General features: G+C 43.2%; 1 protein-coding gene across 1 annotated transcript; it reads right to left on the reverse strand.

Annotated features, from left to right (window-relative positions):
- Window positions 1-400: 400 nt before the first annotated feature.
- LOC123507257 lies at window positions 401-27,980 on the reverse strand. Its single transcript, XM_045260019.1, has 4 exons — window positions 27,838-27,980; window positions 17,533-17,708; window positions 4,324-4,407; window positions 401-1,146 (listed from the first exon to the last, which is right to left on the reverse strand). Exons 1-4 carry the CDS (start codon window positions 27,978-27,980, stop codon window positions 1,016-1,018), a joined length of 534 nt encoding a protein of 177 aa, XP_045115954.1. The 3' UTR covers window positions 401-1,015.

Here is a 27,980-nt window from a genome sequence, read left to right on the forward strand (position 1 = left end):
AAATAGAGCATGTAGGTTGGGGTGTGTACGTGAGAAAATGTTAGAGTTTAAGGGTATACTATGGTAGGTGTATTCAAGGGCACACTTTAATAAATTAACTTAGGGCACACTACATGTTTTACAGATCTAGAGGCAGACAAGATTTTTACATTAACCAGAAAAAACACTCTTGAAAACACTACCAGTCATCTCTGTGGCCTTGGAAAACAGTTGTGGTGAGAGAATAAAGCATTTATAAGGGTGTTTTTATGGTTTTAGAAGCAGAGTGACAAGATTTCTACAAAATTAACCAGAGAAACATTCTTGAAAACCTTGCCAATCATCTCTGCGGCCTTGGAAAATAGTCATGGTGGAGAATAAAGCATTTTTAACGGTGTTTTTATGGTTCTAGAGGCAAAGACATTTCTACATTATTAACTGGAGAAACACTCATGAAAACCCTGCCAGTGATCTCTGTGGCCTTGGAAACAGTGGTGTTGAGAGACTAGTGTTTGTGAATACAGGCCTTTGTCTGACATACAAGCAGCAATATTTACTTCAATGCACATTCTTCATTCCCTCTGAGCTCAGTAAGTGAATGAGTGAGTGAGCACTGAGTGAATCTGTTAACAAACACACTGCATCTTTGTCCTGAGAATTCAACACCTGCTTCACAAACTCATGTGGGGGATTGAAATAGTGAAGACTGTGGCCATTAATCTTGTGACCTCCATACATCCTTCATAATATCAATAAATTGGTATCATCACAGCCAAATTTTCTTCAAATGCAATAAAAAACATGCCAAACTGCTCCATACATCCTTCATAATGTCGATAAATTGGTATCATCACAGCCAAACTTTCTTCAAATGCAATAAAAAACATGCCAAACTGTATTAAAGTACCATAAAAAAAAACAAGCCAAACTGTCTTAAAATGCCCTCTAAAAAAAAACATGCCAAACTCCCTCACATATCCAAATTGTTCTTCATCACTCCAGGTGTTGTCTGGTACTTTGGGTGTTGTTGATAGTTTCAGATGTTGCTGAAGGTTTGTGTTGTGGCTTGGCTTAGCTTGGCTTGGCTTGGCTTGGTTTGACTTGGTGGTAGTGTTCTTGGCAACAGTGTCTCCTTAGCAGCATTCAGGGACTCTTGGCTTGACTTTCCTGTAATGAGAGGTGCACTGTTTACATTAAGTCACCTTTACTATGTTGTAAACTGAACTCAACTGAACTCAACTCAACTCAACTCAACCAAACCTAACTGAACTGACCCTAACCTAACTTAACTAAACTGAACTGAAATGAACCTAACCAACTCAACTGAACTGAACTGAAGTGAACTGAAAGTAACAGAACCAAACCTAACCTAACTGAATGAAACTGAACTGAATCAAATCAAACTGCACTGATCAGAACTGAACCTAACTCAATGTAACCTAACCCAACCCAATCCAAGCTAATCCAACCAAACCCAAACTAGCCCAAAACAACCCAGTATAACCCAACCCAACCTTACCTAACCTTATCTTATTTTAGCTTATCTTCAATCAACTTTACCTAACCTATCCTAACATTACCAAACCCAACCCGACTATACCACACCATACCACACCACACCACACCACGCCACCACCAGAGAGCTCCAGACCTACCAAATTGTCTAAAAATGCCCTCGAACCATGCTAAACTGTCTTAAAATGCCCTCGAACCATGCTAAACTCTCTTAAAATGCCCTCAAACCATGCTAAACTGTCTTAAAATGCCCTCAGACCATGTTGAACTGTTAAAATGCCTTCTAACCATGCTAAACTATCTTAAAATGCCCTCAAACCATGCTAAACTGTCGTAAAATGTCCTCAAACATAACAAACTGTCTTAAATTGCTTTCAAAATCTGCCAAACTGTCTTAATATGTCCTCAAAACCTGCCAAACTGTCTTAAAATTACCTAGAAATATGCCAAACTGTCTTAAAATGCCCTCAAAACATACCAAGCTGTCTTAAAATGGCCTCAAAACATGTCAAACTCTCTTAATATGCCCTCAAAATATGCCAAACTGTCTTAAAATTCCCTCAAACCCGCCAAACCGTCAAAGTGCCAACAAAACCTTCCAAACTGTTTTCATATGCCCTCAAAACATGCCAAACTGTCTAAAATTCCCTCAAAAACATGCCAAACTGTCTTAAAATATCCTCAAAACATGCTAAACTGTCTTAAAATGCCCTCAAACCATGCTAAAACTCTCTTAAATTGCCCTCAAACCATGCTAAACTCTCTTAAAATCCCCTCAAACCATGCTAAACTGTCATAAAATACCCTCAAACCATGCTAAACTGTCTAAAAATGCCCTCAAACCATGCTAAACTCTCTTAAAATACCCTCAAACCATGCTAAACTGTCGTAAAATGCCCTCAAACCCAACAAACTGTCTTAACCCATCGAGTCCTGCCAAAGTTGTGGGATGAGGTAACACCCAGACCAGCCAAATTTTTTGAAATTTTTTTTCCCGGAAATCTATTGGAAACCGGAAGTAATAACACCTGAAGTACACGAAACCACTCACTGTAGAGAGGGTTATGCTCCGCGAGTCATCCAGCCCGTGGCGCGGAGGTAGGTGCAGCGTTGCCCGTCCTTCAGTATCACACATCAGGCAGTGATTTACGCATATAATATATTATTGCTTTGTTAGGATGTTCCTGAATAGAGCATCAGTTGTTTTAGCAACATGTGGTGATGTTGATTCATGAAGGAAGTCATGATGTGTCATTTCTTGACCATAGAGACGGCGTCTAATCAATGTTGATACGGGCTTAGCTGCATACTTTATCTCTTCATCATTACCATTTTCCTGCAAAGCTCTTTGTTCTTGGTAGATTTTGGAAGTGTTTTTCAAACAAGAAACGGGAGGTAATGTTGGAGAAGGCAATTGAGGCATTAGCAATGTCTTAGCCTCGTCACCACACACTTCACCGTCAAGTCCTCTCTTCTTCCCTCGTTTCTGCAGCCCCAACGAATATAGGATGCTTAGTGGGTCATCTTCATCTTCGTCATTGCCATCGCCATCAGTATCATCATCTGAGGGTAGTTGTAATGATGGTGGAGGTGGTGGAGATGAAGGGTATGAGCATGCACTCACACCGGAACCACATCGGGACGATGGTAAAATTGGAGGCTACATTTCTTCCAGATCCTCTGCTGTAGGGACATATTCCTCCCCAGAAGAGTCATCTGAGGCACAGTCAACGTACTCATCTGACTCTAACACCATGTCTATTGCCTCAGCAAGAGAAAGAATTCTCTTCTCCTGCCTCGGGCAGCGCGGAAAGTCAGCCATGTCTATCCGCATCCAGTACAAAGCCTGAACTGTCGGCGTGCGAATATTTCCTGTTGTGAGTGACAAGTGAGGACTTGTAGGTAAGTTGCCAAGTAGTGTAAACTTGCCCCGTATGTTGACTCATAACATGTGTGAAGATTACAAACCTAAGACGATTATGTACGAAGATACAGGGTAGAGAACTTGCGACGGCTGAGAGCCGTCAACGGGGCTGAGCGTTACACACATACGCAACGGCTCTCAGCCATCAGCGGGGCTGGACGGGTTAAATTGCTTTCAAAATCTGCCAAACTGTCTTAATATGTCTTCAAAACCTGCCAAACTGTCTTAAAATTACCTAAAAATATGCCAAACTGTCTTAAAATGCCCTCAAAACATACCAAACTGTCTTAAAATGGCCTCAAAACATGTCAAACTCTCTTAATATGCCCTCAAAATATGCCACTGTCTTAAAATTCCCTCAAACCTGCCAAACTGTCAAAGTGGCAACAAAACCTTCCAAACTGTTTTCATATACACTCAAAACATGCCAAACTGTCTAAAATTCCCTCAAAAACATGCCAAACTGTCTTAAAATATCCTCAAAACATGCCAAACTGTCTTAAATTGCCCTCAAAACATGCCAAACTGTCTAAAATGCCTTCAAAACATGCCAAACTGTCTCAAATGCCCTCAAAACATATAAAACTGTCCCAAAATGTCCTCAAAACATGCCAAACTGTCTTAAATTGTCCTCAAAACATGCCAAAATGTCTGAAATGCCCTTAAAACATGCCAAACTGTCTCAAAATGCCCTAAAACATGCAAAAACTGTCCCAAAATGTCCTCAAAACCTGCCACACCGTCTTAAATTGCCCTCAAAACATGTAAAACTATGCCTAAATGTCCTCCAAACATGCTAAAGTGCCTCAAAATGCACCCTCAAACCTTATCCGACTCAAGGCAACCCACCTACCTAAACTAACCTTATCACACCACACCACACCACACCACACCATACCACTGACCTGCATAAGGAAGGGAGCCGTGTGACCTCAGCTTTGAGTGGCCACCTCCTCTCAGGTTACAGTGAAGTCGAAGTCCAGGAAGTCCTGTGGCAAAAGGTCAGAGGTCACACAGGTAACACTGGGATAGTAATAATAATAGTAAAAGACAAGAATGCCACAAGGAGGGAGGGAGGGAGGAAGGGAGGGAGGGAGAAAGGAAGAAGGAAGGAAGGAAGGAAGGAAGGAAGGAAGGAAGGAAGGAAGCAAAGAAGGAAGAGGAGGGAGGGAGGGAGGGAGGGAGGAGTGAGGGAGGAAGGAAGGAAGGAAGGAAGGAAGGAAGGAAGAAAGGAAGGGAGGGAGGAAGAAAGGAAGGAAGGAAGGAAGGAAGGAAGGAAGGAAGGAAGGAAGGTAGGGAAGGAGAGAGGAAGGGAGGAAGAGGAAGGAAGGAAGGAAGGAAGGAAGGAAGGAAGGAAGGAGGGAGGGAGGGAGGGAGGAAGGAAGGAAGGAAGGAAGGAAGGAAGGAAGGAGAGAGAGAGAGAGAGAGAGAGAGAGAGAGAGAGAGAGAGAGAGAGAGAGAGAGAGAGAGAGAGATGAATGATGGCACTACACACAAATATTTTAACAGAAGTTATGTAAATGATTGTACCATTTACTAATGTATTTATGCATCTTATGTATTCCAACAGGTTTGTAGTCAATGAAATATATATCTATCTCTCTATCTATGGAAGTTACATGATTAGTGGCCAGTCTTCACTATTTTAACCCCCCCCCCCAATGACATGTGAAGCTGTAGAAAATCACCAAATAGTGACTAAATTAATATGGAAATATGTCTTACTACTGAAGAGGTTAAAATGTATGTAGCAAGAGGAGATTTCAAAGTGTGTAGAGAAGGAGTATTAGTAACATCACAAGGAAGATCATTCGCTGGTAAACTCTGGAACTCCCTGCCTGCCTATGCTTGTATCTCCCTCTCTTTATATGTCAAGTGTGTCAAGATCATTCAAATTTTGAAAGTTTGAGAGAGAGAGAGAGAGAGAGAGAGAGAGAGAGAGAGAGAGAGAGAGAGAGAGAGAGAGAAGTTTAACCTTTTAAAAAATGACAATATTCTTATTTTACCTTATCTTTTTTTCTCTTGATTCCTTCCTTCTTTTTTTCCTCTTCTCATCTTCCTCTACCTCTTCCTTCCTCCTCCTCCTTCTCCTTCTTTTCCTCTTCCTCCTTGTAGTGCAAGTGCAACAACAAGAGCAAAAACAAGACAGCAAACCGAGTAAAACGAGAGCAAACAATAAAAATATATCCGTGACGACGGAGCATCCCAACCACAACACCACCCTCCACCAACTCCAACACAGCTCTACCCTCTACCTGCGCATAGCCCACACAAGCCACCAACGGTGCGCCCAAACCCTCTCGAAACATTCCCAAAACAACCACAACAATAACCAAATAAACCACATCTCCCCATGATCTTAAGATCACAAAAACCAAATACACCCATCAACACCTCAACAGAATATTAAAAAACCTGAGAACAAACTTAATTAACAAAATCTGCCATCCATGCGGGAGGCCTCCTATTCCTTACTGGACGAGGCTCTGGCACTGGACAAGGCTCAACAGACACAGAGTCTCCCTCTCCCTCCCGAAGACTCTCCTCCTCTTCATCACCAGAACACTCCGCAGGTGGTTGTACTACTGGCCAGACATCCAACACATGCCTCGGCATACCATTGACAACAAGATTATTTGGAGAATTCACCTGTATAACAGTCCCTTTTCCCCACTAAGTAGTACACCTAGCACCAGCAGGTTTCACCCACACCTCATCTCCAAATATGTACAGACAACTTCTTGCTACTCTGTCCCTCGACATCAGGGTTTTTCACCCACGGGTATCTCCACTCGTAAGTATAGACTGAGCGCTGCGGTACCGATAACTCATCCTGCCCAGATCTTGGTGTGCTGTTATACCAATACACAGCTTCCAAGGGAGAGATACCTCCTCTTTCAGCAATTGCCTTTACCATCCTGTGATGTCTCTCAACAATCCCATTCCCTGACGGTCTGTATGCAGCTCTAAATACCCCATCTATATTCCAGCCTCGCAACATATCAGCCAAATGTTGAGACCGAAAAGCCAACAACTCGTCTACTGGGCCCCTCTCCAAGAAAATGCTATTCAGTTCATCAGCTATGCAATGTGCATCCTCTCTCATTAACTTTCTCCAAATGGCAAAACGACCTGGGCCACAGTCCACCACAGATAAATACGGCACCCCTCTGTAATGGGTCACATCAACAGCCAATCGCTGCCAGTTAAACTTGGTGCATATTTCTCCCTTTTGGTGTGTTACAGGTGCAAGATCAATTGATTGACACCTCTCACAACCTTGTACAACCCTCTTCACATCATTCCTTGCTACAGTCTGGTCAACCTTTTTTGCCAAGTACCAAGTTCAATCAACTCCCATATGATGCCTATTGTGAACTGCACGCAAATCCGCTATTACAGCACATATGTTCACTTTGTACATTCTCAACGGTCAAGGCAGCTCTCAGCCAGCTCTTCTTCACACGAGTTAACATATCAGCCTTATTCCAATCTGATGGCACCAACAATACCTCAATATTCAACCCAAATTCTTTGATTAACTCTCTCAGATTTCCCAACCTGCACTTAATGAGCATTTCTGCTGCTCCCTTCGTGTGCACTCGCTTTTCTGTACTTATCACACTTTTTAACCATGCCATAACAGTAGTAGAATCAACCTTCAACTCTAACAAAGTTATGCCCCACTTCAACGCCAGATTCACTCCCTTTAAAACAGCCTCCAGTTCTGCAACACTAATATGGTTAAAATCATCATTCTTTCTCAACCAGGCACCATCCTCGACTGTTCTTCTCTCGATTTCCAACACTGTTCCAATTGTGATTTTACTTGCATCCATCCAAACTACTCCATGAGTACTCCGAGGCACCAACCAGCTCCCCCTCACGGGATCCTCCCTAGCAACTCCATCCATAACCTCCTTGATCATACACATAGTCTGGTCACCAACAAGATCCTCCCAGTGAAATCCTTCTGCCTGTCGCTTAATGTAGCTACAGGCAACCCGTAACCATCCCGCAACAGGGTAATCCCCCACAAGCATCCCACATACTGAAAATAGCTTCCGCCTGGTAAGGGTGTCACCAATCTCTGACAATGTTTTTCCTCTCCGAAAAACCAACTCGTCTCCTGATTTCGACAACTTCAATCCCAACACTGCAGTTCCCTCTCCAACTGCTTCCGGAGGTTTCGTAACAAGCCAGTATTTATTCAAATGTTTGATCACATCCTGCACTGACATCCTACTTTCATCGACCGCAATGTCATCTATATACGAACTAGTTGCTACCCCGATAACAGTATCCAAACTCAGCACATATTTTAACGCTTTTGACATTATACGAGGAGCTGAATTTAAACCAAAACCCAATCTAGTGAGAGAGAATGTTTGACCTTTATATTTATAATCAACAAGTTGGTATGGCCACAATTCTTTATCGATCTTCAATTGAAGATAAGCCGATTTCAAGTCAACTAGAGATACACGCTTACCAATTTGGCGCCACTCCCTCAATTTCTCACTGCAAATACTGACATCATCATCTCCTGTGTGACACTTAACGAAAGCATTCAACTCACGAAAATCGAGCACTGGCCTCACTTTATTCTTTGTAGGTTGTTCCACTGCCATGAGAGCAATAATACCTGTATCAACATTCTCCCGCCAAGGCACCAGTATTCCCTCTTCGATCCATCTATCTACTTCCTTCTCAAACTCCAACTGCTTTTCGCTTGCCATATTTTTGTCGTAACACGACACTATTCTTGAATTGAACAGGATGCTCAGACTTCCATGTCCATTTTATCGTCCAATGCTGCCCATCAAACTTAGCATGAAAATCAGTGTCATTTATTTCCAGAACACTGTCACCGTTAAAAGACTCGTCAACTTTATTAGCAGGCTGCTCATCTCCTTGCACTACAGCCATAGCTGGCTGACCTTCGACATGAACTTTGGAGTCTCCAAATTTAATTGTACCCCGACCAATGGTAACTCCGCCCAACTGATCAATAACATCAACTCCGACAACCACATCCACACCAACAACCAACTGATCTAACACCAGCGCCCTATAAACACTAACTACTTTATCTTCAAACACCAACTTAAGACCAGTCACAGTTCGGCACATTACTAGCCGGCCATCAAAAGTACAAACACGAGCTTCACCATTACTGCTTCGAACAAACTTTGAACAAACTACAGTTGTAGTACAACCAGTATTTATTAATGCTCTCCCAACTACCCCACCTATTACTACATTGACAATGGGTAAACAACCTATACAACGCGCCTTTCCAATGAAAGAGCAACTTCCGGTGCTGAAATTACTCCTTTCTAGTTTTCCGAAATATGTTCTTGGCACCTGCTAGCGACATGTCCAAGTTTTCCACACCTAAAACACCTCACCTGATCTTTACAATCTCTGATCATGTGTGGGCCTGAACAACGGAAACATTTACCTGAAAATTGATTGGCAGTATTTACCCGTCTAGGCCCTCTTACTGTCTCCTTAAACTCCCTGGTCACAGCAGATAACTCCACTTGCAGCTTGGCTGTCAGGATTATAGCTCGACTAATTAAATCCCCCATCTCAAGTTTCAGAACATTGGGTAATTGCTGCAAAGAAACTCCTACATGATCGGGAAACCCATTCACAAATGTTAATTTAATAATATTCCCCAATCCTTCACCTGTAAATTGAGCCAACCCTGCCAATCTCCTAATTTTGTTTGCATAGACATCGATAGGCTCCCCTGTCCACCGCTTCTGACCCAATTTTGCAAACGAAGTAAAGGCATCATCAGTGAACGCTACTCGTAACTTCTCTTGAAGAATCTTTGCATCCGTTTGCTCCGCATCGGTTAACTCCAAGTACAACGCCAATGCGTCGCCCTCCAAATACAATGGTATGAAACTGGCCACATCGGTAATCTTTTGCAACTTGGCCACCAGAGTAACTTTCTTCAACCATGACACTACATCACCCTCACCAGTAAATGGCTTTATCATGTCCATTGTTATTTTGGACGCAGCCATAATGAATGCCTAGATAGCTTGTAGTGCAAGTGCAACAACAAGAGCAAGAACAAGACGACAAACCGAGTAAAACAAGAGCAAACAACAAAAATATATCCGTGACGACGGAGCGTCCCAACCACAACACCACCCTTCACCAACTCCAACACAGCTCTGCCCTCTACCCGCGCGCCACGCAGCCCACACAAGCCGCCAACGGTGCACCCAAACCCTCTCGAAACATTCCCAAAACCACCACAACAATAACCAAATAAACCACACTCCTCTTCCCTTGGTCTGCTTCTCCATATCTTAACACAATCTGAAATACATCAAACTGGATTAATATCAGAGAGAGAGAGAGAGAGAGAGAGAGAGAGAGAGAGAGAATCACGTCTAACAAAGTTGACATTGCACAGGTCTGACAGTTAATAAGTTGGCCATGCATACACTGACAAGTATTCTGTGCACAATAACTGAAGGTAGCCCAAGTACATCACCACTGGCACCACCACCACCACCACCACCACCACCACCACCACCACCATCACCACCTCCATCACCATCTCTTGAACCCTTTCAGTACTGGGACACATTTTTGCCTTGAGATTTGTGTACCATTAAACCTTTTATTGACACCACCACCACCACCACCACTATTTTAACCCCTTCAGTACTGGGACACATTTTTACCTTGAGATTTTGTACCATTAGACCATTTTATTGACATTAGCAAGCGTGTGGTGTGCTGCCAAGGTTGTTCAAACATCTTTCTGTGACATGGCTCTTATGTGTAACTACTTTATTTAATAATATTTTTATATCTGCAACATATCCCAGACCATGGGTAACTGCCAAGGTCTTCACCACTTTCAAGCAAAGCTCCCATACTTTGGCTAACAATGATGGACATGGTGTGATATGGTTTTTTGTAATACACTAAGCCAACGGTTCAAGGCTGACAGAGAGCAGGCAGGCAGCCAGGTGGGCACAGGATCCCTTGAACACATTGTCACACTGTGTTTGTTGACAGATGTTGCTACAAGGAAAAAAATTATTTTTCAAATATAAAAAATATTTTTGCACACTTACCTGTTTCACATGACTAGGAAGAGAGGTGGACTCTCTCTTTCCCTGATGCAGAATATATAAGAACCCCCTAAAACTTCCTCATAGTGGAGGAAGAGGAGATAGGGTTCATAGAAAATGGGAAGCCCTCATACCCCCCTTCCTCCACCCACCCTCACTACCTGCTCAGCAACCGCTCCATTGCTTTCTGCGTACGGAACATGCAGAGGGGAGGAGGGTGGGTATGTGTCATGTGAAACAGGTAAGTGTGCAAAAATATTTTTTAAACTTGAAAAATAATTTGTTGCACACCCATTTCACATGACTAGGAAGATTCCCACATTAAAAGGTGGTGGGTGCATGTATAACTGAGACCCCAAAAAAATAAACAAATAACAACTGCCTCAGTACTTACATCCAGGAAGAGGAGCAAGGTAAGGCTAAGGCAATGTGCTCTCTCCCACAAAGCTCTGGTGAAGCATAGCGAGGCATAGCATGCCACCTTAAGATAGTGCTCATGTCAAAACGCCACCTGCTAAGACTATCGGGCCGAGAGAAAAGGTGTCCTCATCTGAACGCTCGACGTCGTGAAGATAATGTTTTGCAAAGATGGAAGGTGTCCTCCAGGAAGCTGCATTGAGAACAGCCTCCTCTGATTTATTCCTCCATAAATTAATCCCTCGAATATCATGTGCTCTCACTCTCGGAGGCATCAGTAGGTTCTCGGGCAGTGAGCAGTGGGCCTGCAGAATAGTTTCTCTCAGGAGATAGGCCAAAGTATTCCTTAAAAGTGGTTTGGATTTGTCTGCAGGAGAGACAAAGAGGTTTCTAGGTCTTCTTGCCACATTCTCCATCCTTTCCCTAAAGATAAGCAGAGCCCAAACTGGGCACAGAAGGCGTTCTTCATCATCAGGGCACACGGCCACTGCCAAATTTTTTATCCTGAATTCCCTAGGAAGAGGATTGCTGGATGTTTCTGTCTTTGCAACAAATTCTGGAAGATAAGACAGGATGATGTCTTTGCCTTGCTGAGTAAGCTTGTATGACAAGGCTTGTAACTCACCGACCCTCTTAGCCGATGCTAGCGAGACAAGGAAAAAGAGTCTTCTTCGTAAGATCTCTCAACAAAGAGGCTCTGAGAGGTTCGAAGGGAGCCAGCGACAGTGCCTTTAGCACTACATCCAGATTCCATGGTGGTGGTCTTACTACCTTTTTTGGAACTTGTGTTTCAAAGGATTTAATAAGGTTCTTCAAAACTGGGTCTTCTGTCAGGCTGAAGAAGCCCTTTAGGGAGAAAACACTATTCAGCATGGCTTTATAGCCTTTAATAGCTGAGACAGAAAGGTGACAAGACTCATGTAAGTACAGGAGAAAGTCTGCGAGCTTCTGGCTGGAGGGGCAGGAGACTGAACAGCCCATGTTGTGACACCATTGCCGAAACCTCTTCCACTTATGTTGGTAATTCAAAGTAGTGGAAGGTCGTCTAGCCTTTGCCACTGCCTTCGCCACTCTCCTGGAATATCCTCTGTACCGGAAAGTAGCTCGATAGTCTCCACCCTACTAGCTGCAGCACGTGGAGATCATGGTGAAACCTGTGGAAGTGAGGTTGACATAGCAGGTCTTTCCTGATGGGGAGCTTCTTTGGCGTGTCGATGGAGAGTTCCACTAGATCCGTAAACCATTCCCTCTGAGGCCAGAACGGGGCCACTAGTGTAAGCTTGACTCCCTCTGAGCTGTGGAGCTTGTTTATCACCTTCTTGATGACATGGAAAGGGGGGAAATGCATACAGTTCCTTTGTGTTCCCAAGGAAAGAGAAAGGCATCTGTTGCTATCGCCATCAGGTCGGGAAATGGTGAGATGAAATTGGCTAGCCTGTAATTCATTCGTGTGGCGAACAGATCCACCATCGGACAACCCCACAGTCTCCACAGGTTGTCGTACACCTGCTGATGCAGCATCCATTCTGTGGAAATGACCTGGTTCCTCCTGCTGAGGCAGTCCGCTACCACGTTGTTCTCCCCTCTCACGAACTGAGTAAGAAGGGTCACTGCATTGTCCTCCACCCACTGCAAAGTCAGTTGGGCTTCATGGTTGAGCTTGGCTGACCGTGTCCCTCCTGCTTTCTTGACATACGACACAGCTGTGGTGTTGTCTGACAGGACTGCTACCGTTCGTCCTTGCAATACATCCTCGAATGCCTGAAGCCCAAGACGTATCGCTCTCAGCTCCAGGAGAGTTATGTGCTCTTGTTGTTCAGGAGGTGACCAAACGCCACATGCCTCGTCGTCCGGAATAGATGCTCCCCAGCCTTCTAATGAGGCATCCGTGAACAGAAGTAGTTCCAGGTTCTGCACCTCCAGTGACTGACCTTGAAGCAAGTTCACAGGGTCCGACCACCACTGAAGGTCGTCTAGAACCTCCCGAGACATAGGTACCTGATGGGAGCTGCTGTCCCTCCTGTCCCAGTGATTGGCAAGCTGAAACTGGAGGCTCCTCATCCTGCGTCGTCCTCCTGGAACTAGGTGTGATAGCGACGAGAGGTGGCCAAGAAGTACTAGCCATGCTTGTGCTGAGGGTTATGACTGAGTCTTGAAACCTTGTATAGACTCCAGCAAATTGAGAATCCATCTTGTGCTGAGAAAGCTTTCAAAATCGTTGAATGGATGTCCATTCCTAAAAAGATTATGACCCGTTTGGGTTCGAAATCTGACTTCTCCCAATTTATCCACATATTGAGAGTGTCACACAAATCTAGGAGCGTCTCCCTTGACCTCATTGTTCCCTGACTGGTGGTGGAGAGAAGTATCCAGTCGTCTAAGTAGCAGATCAAACGAATCCCTTGTTGGTGTAAATCCGCTGAAACCAGAGCCATCACTCTCGTGAAGACCTGAGGTGCCATCGACAGTCCGAAGCAGAGAGTTCTGAACTGAAAAACTTGCCCCCGCCAGGTGAATTGAAGGTACTTCCTGCTCCCCTGATGGATGGGAATCTGAAGGTAGGCATCCCGCAGGTCGACTGACAGCATCCAGTCCTCCTTTTGGATGGCCGACATCGCCGATGCACTTGTCTCCATCCGGAATCTGGTTTTGCGGATATACTGGTTGAGGGTGGAGAGATTGATAAAGGGGCGAAACCCGCCTGTAAGTTTAGGCACCACGAAGACTCTGCTGTAGAACCCTAGGCCAGCGGTTGCCTGTTTTATCGCCCCTTTTTGTATAAGGGATTGTATCTCCTGTTCTAAAGCCTTGTCTTTTACCGAGTTGGAAAAATAACTCCCAAATTGTATTGGGAACCTTGAAAGTGGAGGTTGACTGACAAAGGGGATGTGGTAACCATCTCTGAGGACATCCACTACCCATGGTTTGGCTCCCTTCTCTTGCCACTTTTCCCAACTCTGTGAAAGGCATGCCGCTACCTGAGAGGTCAAGGGAAGAGGCTCCTACTTTCGAAAACCCTTCTTGCCTTGGGCCAAAGAATTACGGTCCTTGTGTGGATGAGAAGACAAGACAGGACGTTCTGGCTTCTTAAAAGGATAGGCCTGCCTTCGTGGTTGCCTGTACCCAGACGTAGAGGGTTTAGTCGCCGGAGCTCTGACCAGGGGTGACTCAACCTGCTGAGGCCTCTTCTTGAGTGCTGCTGCGGCAACTTCGTGAAAGGATTTGGTAGAGAAGGCATCAGCATTCTTCCTAGTCTGGGTCACCTTGTCCTCCTCAAACAGGAAAGCCGAGTCCACTGGTGACTGCATGAGGATACGTTTATCCAAAATGGAGAGGGGAGATTCCTCAACACAGCTTGTCTCCTGAAAGTCAATAGTTAGCCAAAACTGTAGTGGTCTCTTTCGAAGCAGTCTGCATAGCCTGTTGCATGCTAGAGACTGCTTGTGCCATCAAGGTATCCTTATTAGGTACAGAATCTCCCAGTTTAACCAGTCTTGGTTAAATCCAGAACTGGAAGTTCTGCATTTCTCTTATGCCATGTACTGCTTCCTCTAAGTGGAGTAAGTCGGTGGCAGAAATGTTAGGGCGGATATTTGACGCATTTCTGGGCAGGAAGTGAGCGAGGGAAGGGTTAACCACAGCACCCTTTCCCTTTGAGTCATCATCACTGACCACATACCACTTTTTCTTTGGCCTGCGTGTATAAGGTAGGGCAGCTGTGTTGCCATCGCACAAGCGATCAGCAACCCACTGATCCACGAGGCGGGCTGAATTCGTCAAGGGGCGCAACCAGCAAAATGGTATGAAGGTGTCTCTCTCTTGCGGTAACACAAAGTCTTCCTGTCCCGGCCCAGGTACGCGGTCGTGTCGTGTCTCACGAACACCTTTGGCCTCACCAAACTGGTCATAGATAAAGTTTGCCAGCTTTAAGAAGTCTGAGAGCTCACTCACCGTGTGTTGTTCCTCCTCTTCAGATGTTTGGTATAAGTTTTCATGGGTGGCGTGCCGAGGGTCGCAAGTCTGATGCAAGGGATCTGGATCATCATCCAAGCGACTGGCAGGAGGGTGCGGGCGCACCAACTCACCTACGTTGGGATGCCACGGAGCCACTGAACCCTGGGCAGCCCAGTTTCCTTCCTCCTAGGCTGGAAGGGTGGAATGGGTGGACACTGATCGTATGTTATGGCAGGAACCCATATGACAGTCGGCCAAAGCTTGCCCGTCTACCGAACAGTGAGGAGCATGAGTAACTTGGACCGCCGCCACCTCAGCTGATCTCTCCCGTGCTGGTGGCGTGGCTGAAGCCTGTCTGCCATCGCAACGGGGCGGGTGAGGTTGCGTGGTGACATGGACAAGACTCGCAACGATACCTCTGTCACTAGATGAGCACTCAGCTTGTGAGCGCTTAATTCGTTCTGTAAGATCCTTAGCCACTCTCTTGGCTTTCTTGGCAGGAGAAGGTGCGATATCATCTCCCAGACCGCTGTCGTTCGCACGAAACTTACCACCCAGTGAGATGTCAGTCGTAACCTGTACAGGAACACCTGAACCCTGAAACCCTATGCATTCAGCACTAGGGGAATGGGGAAGTCCTGTATAACCCACTGGCGACCGTCCCTCACCAACAGATCCGACTTGTCTCACCAGCGTGAGCTCTCTGTCGCCGGGGGTGGGTGGGGCGCCGGACGTGACCGCAGTCACCAGTGGGGGAGCTGCAACCGAAAGATAGTTAGGAACTGCCTCCTCAACTACTTCTTTAACCTCTCTGAGGGTGGTAGGCTTGTTAACACCAGCCATACCAAGAAAGTTAGTGAACTGAGACATCATAATTCAGCATATGAGACATCTGTGTATGGAAATCCTGGGTAGGAGGCCCTACCTGAGAGGCTGACGGCCCTGGGTCCATGCTGGAAGGTGACGAAACCACAGAATCATATAGAACTTCACCTCCTACCTCAGACTCCACAAACCCGGGGGAAGAGCATGACGACTGTAATGTAGAAAAACGCTTCTTGCTGTAAGACTTGCATTTAGCCTCCAGTTGACGTTGGTGTTTGCAAGCCTTTAGCAGCATCTCGTTGTCCCACATCTGACACTCCTCACACCTGTTGTCAAGAGCACATACATGGCCCCTACACTTCACACAGAGATTGTGGAAGTCCAGAGAAGCACAACTTATCTGCCTTTTGCAATCCTTGCCCTTGCAAGTCCTGCGTGTATGCTGGGGGTGAAGGATCCACAGCCGGCCCATGACTGCCCAAAGTAGACATGCTGCACCAAAAGCCGGTTAGTAGGAGCGCCAGGGTCAGAGGTCCAGTCCTCACGGGCGCAATAAAAAGTAATGGAGCGGTTGCTGAGCAGGTAGTTGGGGTGGGTGGAGGAAGGGGGTGTGAGGGCTTCCCATTTTCTATGAACCCTACCTCCTCTTCCTCCACTATGAGGAAGTTTTAGGGGGTTCTTATATATTCTGCATCAGGGAAAGAGAGAGTCCACCTCTCTTCCTAGTCATGTGAAACAGGGGTGTGCAACAATTTCAGCTTTTCATTACTTTTGTAGATTTTACCCGCGCATATGATACCGTACCGAGAAACACATTATTTTGTATTTTGAAGAGATTGGGTTGTAAAACAGTAATGTTGCTCACTACAGTCGCTGTGTAAAAGTTAACACAATGTATAGTGGGTGCAACAATTGACATGGTCTCGATTGGCGTATGTCAGGACTGCTCTTCATCTTGCTTACTTTTTGTTAATTTTTGTTAATGATTTAATAACTCTTATCAAGCAAAACTGTGGCGATGATGGATGCCTTGCCTGGCTCCATGTGTTACTCCTAATGGATGACACTGTGCTACACACAGAGCTGCCATGCTAAGTAAAACAAGAAACACTCACACTTAAAAGAAACTCAATGCTTTGTCATCAACAGCAGTGAGGAGGACAGGCAGTGAAGGGCTTGGTGGTGGAGGTGTGCCAGCAATATGTGTGCCTCAGTAGCCCTTTCACCACCTCAGCCATCAAAGCACATGCGTAACACAAAATATGCCACACTTTAAAGTCTGTGTCATTTGTTAACAAAAATAATGACATCCCTTTTATTGTCAAGTGCAAAGTATTGGAGGCAGCCATTACGTCCATATGGTTGTGAATCTTGGCTTAACAGTGACACAAAACCTGTTCACAAGTAATACATGTGGTGCATCAAACAGCTATTGGGAATCAAAAGGGCCACCTCAAATGACCTCTGTCTGCTTCAACTTGGCTACCCATCCTTGCAAGCTTTAGTAAAACAGAGACAAGTTTTTATCAAGCATGTGAGGGGAATGAGGTGGCCTGGAAGACGACTCCTTAGCACAGGCTATTAAGGTGATAATGGACCATACATATATCTCAGACCTCCCACTACTTACATGAGCTTATCCACTCAGATGTGGATCAATTACAGCTCTCTATTGAAAATATGAAAGATAAACTTATGTACTCCAGCAGGGTGCACATGTGTGGTACAATCAATCCACACTATTCAGTGCATGACATTTACACCACTAAAATCGGAGTGAATAAGTCCAAGCATATTAGTTGCACTGACCTGCGAATAAGCAGACACAGCCTGGCATTGGAAGAGGGTCGGTGGAACAGGCGCAGTAGAGGTCACTTGCCCATGGAGGAGCGACTGTACTCCTGTGTTCAGGTACAGACAGAGACATGTCACTGAACACTGCCTTCGCACCACAGCCTGGCCACAACACTACAGCATTACCACCACTGAAAATGTGTTTGTTGAAAGAAAAGATTACAGCACTCTGTCACATGTCTTGCTGTTTTGGCTGAATATTGTAATAATGCACTGATTTTCCTCATACTCCAAAGTGTTTGTTTTTTTGTTTTCCATTGTTTAACCTTTTGAATTGATGTGTTGTTTCCACATCTATCTTGCTTATTTATCTCCAGCTAGATTTGTTTTTATGTTACCATTAAGTTCTTAAGTTTGTCTACTTTTATCATATAGGTTTCACTTTTAGGCAGCTTTTGTTTTCCATGAGTGTTCTTTTTCAAGCTGCATTTGGTATTGTTTTACAAGTTACATGTTTTAGGGAGCATGGTTTGTTTTCTTGCTTGATTTGGTATGTGCATCTCTGTGTTTTTACTTTGCATGGAGTTGAGTGTCCTGCTTCAATAATTCTTTTATGGGAATGATGGCACTACACACAAATATTTTAACAGAAGTTATGTAAATGATTGTACCATTTACTAATGTATTTATGCATCTTATGTATTCCAACAGGTTTGTAGTCAATGAAATATATATCTATCTCTCTATCTATGGAAGTTACATGATTAGTGGCCAGTCTTCACTATTTTAACCCCCCCACAATGACATGTGAAGCTGTAGAAAATCACCAAATAGTGACTAAATTAATATGGAAATATGTCTTACTACTGAAGAGGTTAAAATGTATGTAGCATGAGGAGACTTCAAAGTGTGTAGAGAAGGAGTATTAGTAACATCACAAGGAAGATCATTCGCTGGTAAACTCTGAAACTCCCTGCCTGCCTATGCTTGTATCTCCCTCTCTTTATATGTCAAGTGTGTCAAGATCATTCAAATTTTGAAAGTTTGAGAGAGAGAGAGAGAGAGAGAGATAACATAACATAACATAACATAAATAATAGGATAACAAAGGGCCACCAGGGCCCATCTAGGTTATCCTGTATCAGTCGCACAGCGACCTCGTCATCAGTACTTAAAGATACACTTACAAGTACACAATACATTATATACTAATTCTAAATATTTGGCCCATTAACAGGGCTAAGTCCTGCTTCAAATTCCTCTACAATCTGTAATCCCCATACATGGGGATCATGTCTTGTTTAACTATAGTAAATTTCTTATAAAAACTATCATGCAGCGCTATACATAATTATAAATCTAATAAATTTAAGTGCTTATCTAATCTGTTTTTAAACATTGTCAAACTAGTGCTATTTACAACCGTCTCTGGCAATGCATTCCAGAAGTCTACCACCCTATGACTAAAGAAATATTTTCTTATATCTAACCTGCAGCCTTGCTTTCTAATCTTCCTGCCATGATTTCTAGTCCTACTTCCCTCCTCTAAGGTAAAGAAAGATCTCACATCTATGTAGTTTGTATCTGAGAACATTTTAAATAACTCTATCATATCCTCTTATACATCTCCTCTCAAATGAAAACATGTTTAATGCCTTTAATCTATCTCTATACTCCAGGCGCTTCAAAGCTGGTATCATCCTAGTTGCTCTTCTCTGAACTGCTTCTAACATGTTGATATCCTGCCTATAGTGGGGTGACCAGGCCTGTATGCAATACTCTAAATGGGGCCTAACATAGGAATTATATAAGCTACGCACCACTTCCTTACTTTTATAACTAACATTTCTATTTATAAAACCCAGGATCCTATTTGCCCTATTTCTTGCTTCTAAACATTGCTTTGAAAATTTCATAGTCCTGTCTATCACTACTCCTAAATCCTTTCCTTCCTCTACTGCCTCTAGCCAACATCCCTCCATCTCATAGTTAAAGTTTGTGTTGTCTTTACCTAAATGCATAACCTGACACTTTTAGAATTAAACTCCATCTGCCACCTGTCTGCCCATGCTATCAGCCTGTCCAGGTCTCGTTGTATTCTGTAATTGTCCTTTTCACCCTGTACTGCACATGCTATCTTAGTATCATCTGCAAACTTTGATACTTTGCTACTAATTCCTATATCTAAATCGTTAATGTACACCAAGAAAAGAAGAGGTCCTAGCACTGATCCTTGGGGTACCCCACTAACCACTTCCTTCCACTCAGACATTGCCCCATTTAATACTACTCTCTGTTTCCTATCAGAAAGCCATTCACTAATCCAATCAACTAACCTACCCCTATCCCATGTAGTCTCAATTTGTACACTAGCCTCCTATGCGGTACCTTATCAAACGCCTTGCTAAAATCTAGATATATAACATCTATGCTATTTCCATCATCTAACTCCTTGGTAATATATTCTAAGATATCGAGCAAATTTGTAAGACAGGACCTCCTGATCTAAAGCCATGTTGGGTATCTCTAATTAATCTATTCTCATTTAAATGCTCCCAAATACTACCCTTAATGATTTTCTCTAGGATCTTAAATACTATACTAGTTAAACTGATCGGTCTATAATTATTCGCATCATCCTTCCTACCTTTTTTAAATATTGGAGTAACATTAGCTAACTTCCAGTCCTGTGGTATCTCAGCAAACCTAAGTGATCTTTCAAAGATTAACTTAAGTGCTTCAGAAATACTGTCTACACCCTCCCTAAGTACTCTGGCATGTAGCTCATCAGGACCACTAGCTTTCCTATCGTCTAGTTCAAGAATAAATTTCCTAACAATTCCCGGTTTTATATCAATATTTTCTAAAGCTCTTAAACTACTCGTCGCACTGTTTGTAACAGGATTTCCTATTCTTTCCTAGTAAATACTGAAGAAAATTGTTCATTCAATAATTCTACTATGTCTTCATTTTGATCCACTACTACACCATCTTTTCTGAGTGGTCCAATCCTATCCTTATTTCTTTTATCACTGACCTTGTAATAACTATATAATTTTTGGGATCTTTACTCCCAGCTCTAGCTAGTTTTATCTCTGCCTGCCTTTTACTTTTTTATAACCTTACTCAAATCATCTCTGACCTGTCTGTACTTAATCAAATCTACATCTTCCCACTTTTCTGCAACTCTCTATATGCCCTCTTCTTCTCTCTGATCTGGCTACCTATCTCATGAGTCCACCATAATGGCTTCCTGTTTCTCTGCCTTATATCTTTATAAGGGATACACTGCATCACTATACCCTTTACTACAACCTTAAAAATATCCCACATCTCCTGTGCAGTTTTATTTCCAAAACTATCTTCCCAGTTTACCTCTCCTAATAACTGACGTAACCTACCATAATTGCCTTTCTGATAGTTTGGGACTCTAGTCTTATTCACTATATTATCCCTACTGGAATTAATGATAAATCTAATTATATGATGGTCACTGTTTGCTAAAGTCTCTCCTATCTCAACTTCCTTTAAACAATGCTCAATATTTGTTAGTACTATGTCTAAAACCTTCCTCCCCCTAGTAGGTTTATCTACCATCTGCACTAAATAGTTATCCTGAAAACTTTCCATAAACTTATTTTCACTAGCATCTCCTACCATCCTCTCCCAGTTTACTGACTTAAGATTAAAATCCCCTAAGATAATTGTCTGACTAGTACACCCTCTATTTATCTCATCTACCATAAGGTTGTCTACATCTGGTGACTGGTTAGGTGGTCTATAAAAAGCTCCTACTCTAATAACCTTACTTTTGTTTACTCTGACATCCAGCCATAAGGACTCTACTCTGTGATCTACCTTAATACCATTAACCTGACTGGAAATGAAGGATTTTTTTACATAAATAACTACTCCTCCACCTATCCTACCAATTCTCTGGTGTAAATACATAATGTATCCATCTACTTCATATTCTTTCCTATTTTCCTAAACTTTTCCTCATTTACCCATGCCTCTGTGACACATACAACATCTAAATCCTCCTCAACTATATAACTAGATAACTCGTCCTTCTTGTTCCTAAGACTCCTGGCATTTACATAAAAACATTTAAGTCCAGCTACCTTCCTAGATGCTGTCTCCTTATTTGGAATCCTAATCTTATTCTCTCCTATTTGCACCTGGAAATCTTTCCTAATCTTTTCACTATCTCTGTTTATCCTATCTAATTTATGTCTAGCATCTTTCTTCTGGTCAGAGAGAGAGAGAGAGAGAGAGAGAGAGAGAGAGATGTCTATACTATGGCAGTGCCCTTAACCTTCCCTAAACTTCACCAAGATAATGACAACACTTCTCTAACCTAACAAAAGTAATACTTAGGTTAGTGTACTGCTATGACACACACACACACACATACACACACGCATCCATTCATAGCCTCTGCCATTTCCCTGGGATCCTCACTGCAAACTCCATTTACTTCTAAACTTTCAATACTTTCTCTATTTTTGATGTTGTTGTTCACATGTCTGTAAAAAAGCCTTGGTTGGTCTTTACATTTATCAATTATATCCTTTTCTTGTTTCTTTCTTCTCTTCTAATCAACACATATTCATTTCTTACAAAAGAGCAAGAAATGAATATGTGTTGATTAGAAGAGAAGAAAGAAAGAAACAAGAAAAGGATATAATTGATAAATGTAAAGACCAACCAAGGCTTTTTTACAGACATGTGAACAACAACATCAAAAATAGAGAAAGTATTGAAAGTTTAGAAGTAAATGGAGTTTGCAGTGAGGATCCCAGGGAAATGGCAGAGGCTATGAATGGATGCTTTCGGAAGGTATTCACAAAGGAGACTGCTTTTGACAAACCACTGGTAATGGAACAGAAAGGGATTATGAAGGAGTTTCAAGTAACTGTGGAGGAGATCAAGAATATGATGGGGAGTCTAGAAGTGAGAAAAGCTGTGGGACCTGATGGGGTATCAGGATGGATTTTAAGAGAATGCAGGGAGCAACTGGCAGAAAAAGTTTGTGAAGTAATTGATGCCTCATTAAGGGAAGGTGTAGTGCCCCAAGACTGGAAAAGAGCTAACATTGTCCCAATTTATAAATCAGGTAACAAGAGAGACCCATTGAACTATAGACCAGTGTCACTTACAAGTGTGGTAGCTAAGATGTGTGAGTGTCAATTTGGTTTTAGAAAAGGGCGTTCATGCACGACAAACCTGATATGTTACTATTCGAGGGTGATAGATGTAATACAGGAAAGAGATGGTTGGGCTGATGGAATATATCTGGATTTAAAAAAAGGCCTTTGATAAGGTACCACACCGGAGACTGATCTGGAAACTTGAAATGGTAGGAGGAGTGCATGGCAGTTTACTAAAATGGATGGAAGACTTTTTGGTAGGAAGAGAAATGAGAACAATAATTAAGGACAGACCATCAGAATGGGGCTTGGTGGAGAGTGGAGTCCCACAGGGATCAGTGTTGGCACCAGTAATGTTTGCGGTCTACATAAATGACATGGTGGATGGGGTGTCCAGTTATGTGAGCCTATTTGCAGACGATGCAAAATTGTTAAGAAAAGTGAGATGTGACAAAGATTGCGAACTACTCCAGGAAGACTTGGACAGAATATGGAAATGGAACTGTACATGGCAAATGGAGTTCAACACGACAAAATGCAAGAAATTAGAGTTTGGCAAGAGTGAAAGAAGAATCAGGAGTATGTACAAGATAGGAAATGAAGACATAAAAACCAGTCATGAAGAAAAAGACCTTGGGGTGACAATTACCAATGACCTATCACCAGAGAGACATATAAACAAAATAATTGGAGAAGTATTGAACTTATTGAGGAACATAAGAGTGGCGTTCGTATATTTAGATGAAGAAATGATGAAGAAAATAATTACTGCAATGATAAGACCAAGGCTTGAATATGCAACAATACAGTGGGCTCCGAACTTAAAGAAACACATAAGGAAACTAGAGAAAGTACAGAGGGCTGCAACAAAATGGTGCCTGACTTAAGAGATTTGACTTATGAAGACAGACTGAACAGAATGCAACTTCCGACCCTGGAAAACAGAAGAGAAAGGGAGACCTGATAGCAATATACAGAGTGATGATTGGCATGGAAAAAATGGATAGGGAAGATCTGTGTATGTGGAATGAAAGAGTGTCGAGAGGGCATGGGAAAAAACTAAAAATGGCCACTTATAGGAGAGATGTGAAAAAATATAGCTTCCCTCATAGAAGGGTGGAAGCATGGAATAGTTTAGACGTGGAAGTGGTCAACGCAAGGAATATTCATGATTTTAAGAAAAAGCTGGACATTAGTAGATATGGAGACGGGACAGTACGAGCATAGCTCCTTTCCCGTATGTTACAATTAGGTAAATTAGGTAAATACACACACACACACACACACACACACACACACACATACAATATACAATTAAATTTTCAGAGTACAAGACAATATGCATAATAATAGACAGTCCAATATGAACACCAAAAGCTCCCCAAATATAATCATGCTATATTATATGCTAAGCAGAAAACTTGTAAGTAAAGCACAAAATATAAAATTGCAGTCACAGTGCAGTGTAATATTTAAACAGCTTAATTTCAATGAGCAAGAAGGATCATGAAATAGCACTTAGAATGGAACAAAGCTATCAAGACTCATATGAACATAAAATAGCAATTAGAATGGAACAAAGCTATCAAGACTCATAATAACATATAAGCTCCCCAAAGATAGTCATGGTGCACACTTTCTCTACCACCACATAAGAAATAGCAACAGCAGAAATAAATTGTATTGAAAATATAAAGACAATCAGTACTCTTCCCAAAAAATGCAAATAGCTTATAATCACTTGGTCATACATAAAAATAAAAAGTAAGCAAGCACAATCAAACATTTAGCAAGCAGCCCTTTCAATCTTCTTGATCTTGATCTTGATGGTACAGGTGACGCAGAATTTCTTCTGGGTCAGGCCTTTGTATCGGCAGCTCCTGTAGGGAACATAAAGAACACCAGACAACAAAGAGGGCAATCACCATCTTTCACACCACTAGTTCCTGCATCTGGCACGCCACATTCTCTCCAGGAACTCTTTCACAGCCTCAATCATCCTTTCATTCGTCTCCCACACAGTCCCAGCAGCAACACCATCCATTCCCTTCCTGTCATCTCCACTCTGTCATGCCCCAGCTCCCTCAGCACCACTTGCATCATCTCATACCTGTCTCTGGCATACTTCACACACTCCACCACCACATGTTCCACTGTCTCATCCTCTCCCAAGTCACACATCTGGCACACTTTGCTGCGGGACTCTGACCATCTATAATTCCTTGCATTCACATCCATGCACTGTGCCCTAGCTCGGAAGAGAAGATCACCACCCAGGCTTCCGTCATACCACTTTTCATACATTGGGGCCTCTTTCTCTCTATACCATACCAAGGTACTCTTTTGCTCCATCCTATTTCTCCAGTCATCCAGTCCCACACCTTTCACTACTCTGTCTATCTCACTCTTCCACTTCCTTACATCCCATTCTCTACCTTCTCCATTTCTAACAATCATACTCCAGTCTCTCTCTAAATGTCTTCCTTCTACCTGTTGAAAACCCAACTACTTACTAACCCACTCTTTGCTACCAGCCTGACACACCTCTTCCCCACTTGCTACTCCTGACATTCCACAGAAACACTTTTCTCACTATCCTTGCATCATTCATTCGTTCTAACCTAGCCTTATACTTTAGGGTCGCTTTCACATATCTCTCTCTAAAAGTGCTCCAACCCATATCACCCCTAAGGGCCTCTACTGCTGCATATCTAGGTGCATTAAGTGCCATTCTTGCAACTCTATTCTGCCCTATTTCTAACTTATCTAGTTCACTCTCATTCCAAGCAATCACATCCATACCATACATGATGCTCGGAACAGCCACGCTCTTCCAAACTTCTCGCAGCACGTCATATTTACTCGCCCTCATCCTTGCTGCACTTCCTAGACGACCTACCCACTGATTTGCCATACTTATCTTCTCATTCTTAATCTTTACACAGCCATCCGGACTCATCCACATCCCCAGATACTTATATTCATCTGTCTGCTGCACCTCATTCACTCCTAATCTCCACACATGGTTCCTCTCATCCTCTGACCTATGCACAACCATTACCTTACTCTTTTCACTACTAAATCTCACTCCAAAATCTCTTCCATACCCATCTACTACATCAAGCATACTCTGTAGCTCTTCTGCCGACTCACTCATGACTACAACATCATCTGCATACAAGAGCACACCTATCTTATCATTTCCCACATTTACACCTGCATTCATTCTCCTCATTCTAGCAGCCAATTCTTCTGTATATAAGCTAAAGAGGGTTGGTGATAATATGCAACCCTGCCTAACTCCTCTTTCACTCTTCACCCAGTCTGTCTCTATATCCCTAGTTTATACTTAGCTCTTGTATCCACATACATACTTCTCACTATGTTAACTATCTTTGCACTTAACCCAATTTTTCTAACACCCTACCTAGCATTTCTCTGTTTACCCTATCATATGCTTTCTCTATGTCTAGGAAACCTAAGTATAGTTTGCTACCATCCCTTTTCTTTCTCTCAATCAATTCATTCACCACAAACAGATTGTCTTCTGCTCTCCTGTCCACTCGGAATCCATTTTGCTCTTCGCCTAACACTCCAACTCTCTCAATCCATTTGCACAATCTCTCATTCAACACCGCACTGAACACTTTGCCTACTGTGTTAACTAACGCAATCGGCCTGTAGTTCCTCAACTCATTCTTACTCTTATATCCTCCCTTATGCAACAAGGTCACCCTGCATTCATTCCACATTCTCGGCACTCTCTCCTCCTCCCACACCTGGTTGAACAACTCAGTCATCCTATCAATCACTACTTCTCCTCCATTTTGTACATTTCATACGGTATCTCATCCGGCCCTGCTGCCTTCCCATTCTTCTGCTTCTTCACACATTTCTCCACCTCCTCCCTGCTGATCCTTTCATTCAACTCATCTGCATCCTTTCTCTCCAGTGACACATGTCCTTCATCCACATCAAAGACCTCACTTACACCTCCAATCTCTTCCCAAAACTCTTTTATTGCCCTTCTCATTTCTTCCTTATCAGTCACCACTGCCCCATTCACCTTCAGGCTCTCCACATTCTCACTGTTAGGCATCCCCTCACCCCTCAGGAATCTATACCATTCTCGCCCACCTTCCATACCTTTCTCTCTAAGGGACTGAATCACACTTCTCTCACTTGTAACTTTAGCATTCATTATCTTTCGCTTCGTCATTCGCTGCTGACTCACATACGCTGCCCATGCATTCAGGTACTCCCTTTCAGCTTCCTCACTCTCATGTCTCCTCTTTCTTAACTGTCTGCACATCCTATTCAGTCTCTTCCTTTCCTTCCTAGCATCCCTGATCTCATTATTCCACCACGGCCTACATGCATGCTTTCTGGCACTTGTTCTTGCATACCCTATCTGGCTTACTGCTGCATTTCTCACATTTTCTACAAATCTATCATTCAGTTCATCCACGTCGCTTAGACTTTCATCCTCCCAGCTCCTCTCACTCAAGTCCACCTGGAAATTCTCCCATCCTACATCTCTCAATCTCCACTTTTCCTCTTGGCCTTGGCATTTGTTCCATCTCTTCCATTCAACTTGCACTCTAACACCAGCATGTTATGGTCTGAGACTATGTCAATCATCCCATCTTCATCAATCCACATGCGGTCAACAACTTCACGCATTCTCCCATTCACTAGCATGTAGTCAATCGCAGACTCCTGGTTCCTCCCACTCCAAGTCACTCGTCCTTCAGCCAGGGTCTCATTGAGATTCTCCAAACTCACCTCATTCACAAGCTCATCCAGCATCTCACCATTCCTGTTCATTTGTTCACCTAACATACCTATGTGGGCATTCATGTCTCCCATAACAATCACTCTCTCTCAGCATACTCTCTTGCAATCTTTTTCAAAACACTATATTTTCTGCCATTCTCCTAACTGCTCTGTCGCCTTCCACTGTCATATACACTACCACTACGACTATCCTCTCAGCTCTGCCACTTTCACTCCTGCACTCCACTCGAACAGCTAGCACGTCCTCACTCTCAGCACTGTCTCCTATGTCCAGCTCTTCCACTCTCAGGTTCCTCACCTTTTTGTGGAGCAAGGCTACCCTCCTCCTAACTTATCCTGTTTTCTACGCCCTTTCCCTATCATGACAAACTCATTTCCTTCCATATGCACCACGTCCCGCAGGTGAGTCTCCGTGATACCTACCACATCCAAGCTCCATTCATTCAGCTCCTTGCATAAATCCTCAAACTTGCCAGTGCCCCATCCTCTCACATTCACACACCCAATCCTCAT

The sequence above is a fragment of the Portunus trituberculatus genome, chromosome 21 (genome assembly GCF_017591435.1).
Source record: "Portunus trituberculatus isolate SZX2019 chromosome 21, ASM1759143v1, whole genome shotgun sequence".
Taxonomy (NCBI): Eukaryota; Metazoa; Arthropoda; class Malacostraca; order Decapoda; family Portunidae; genus Portunus; species Portunus trituberculatus.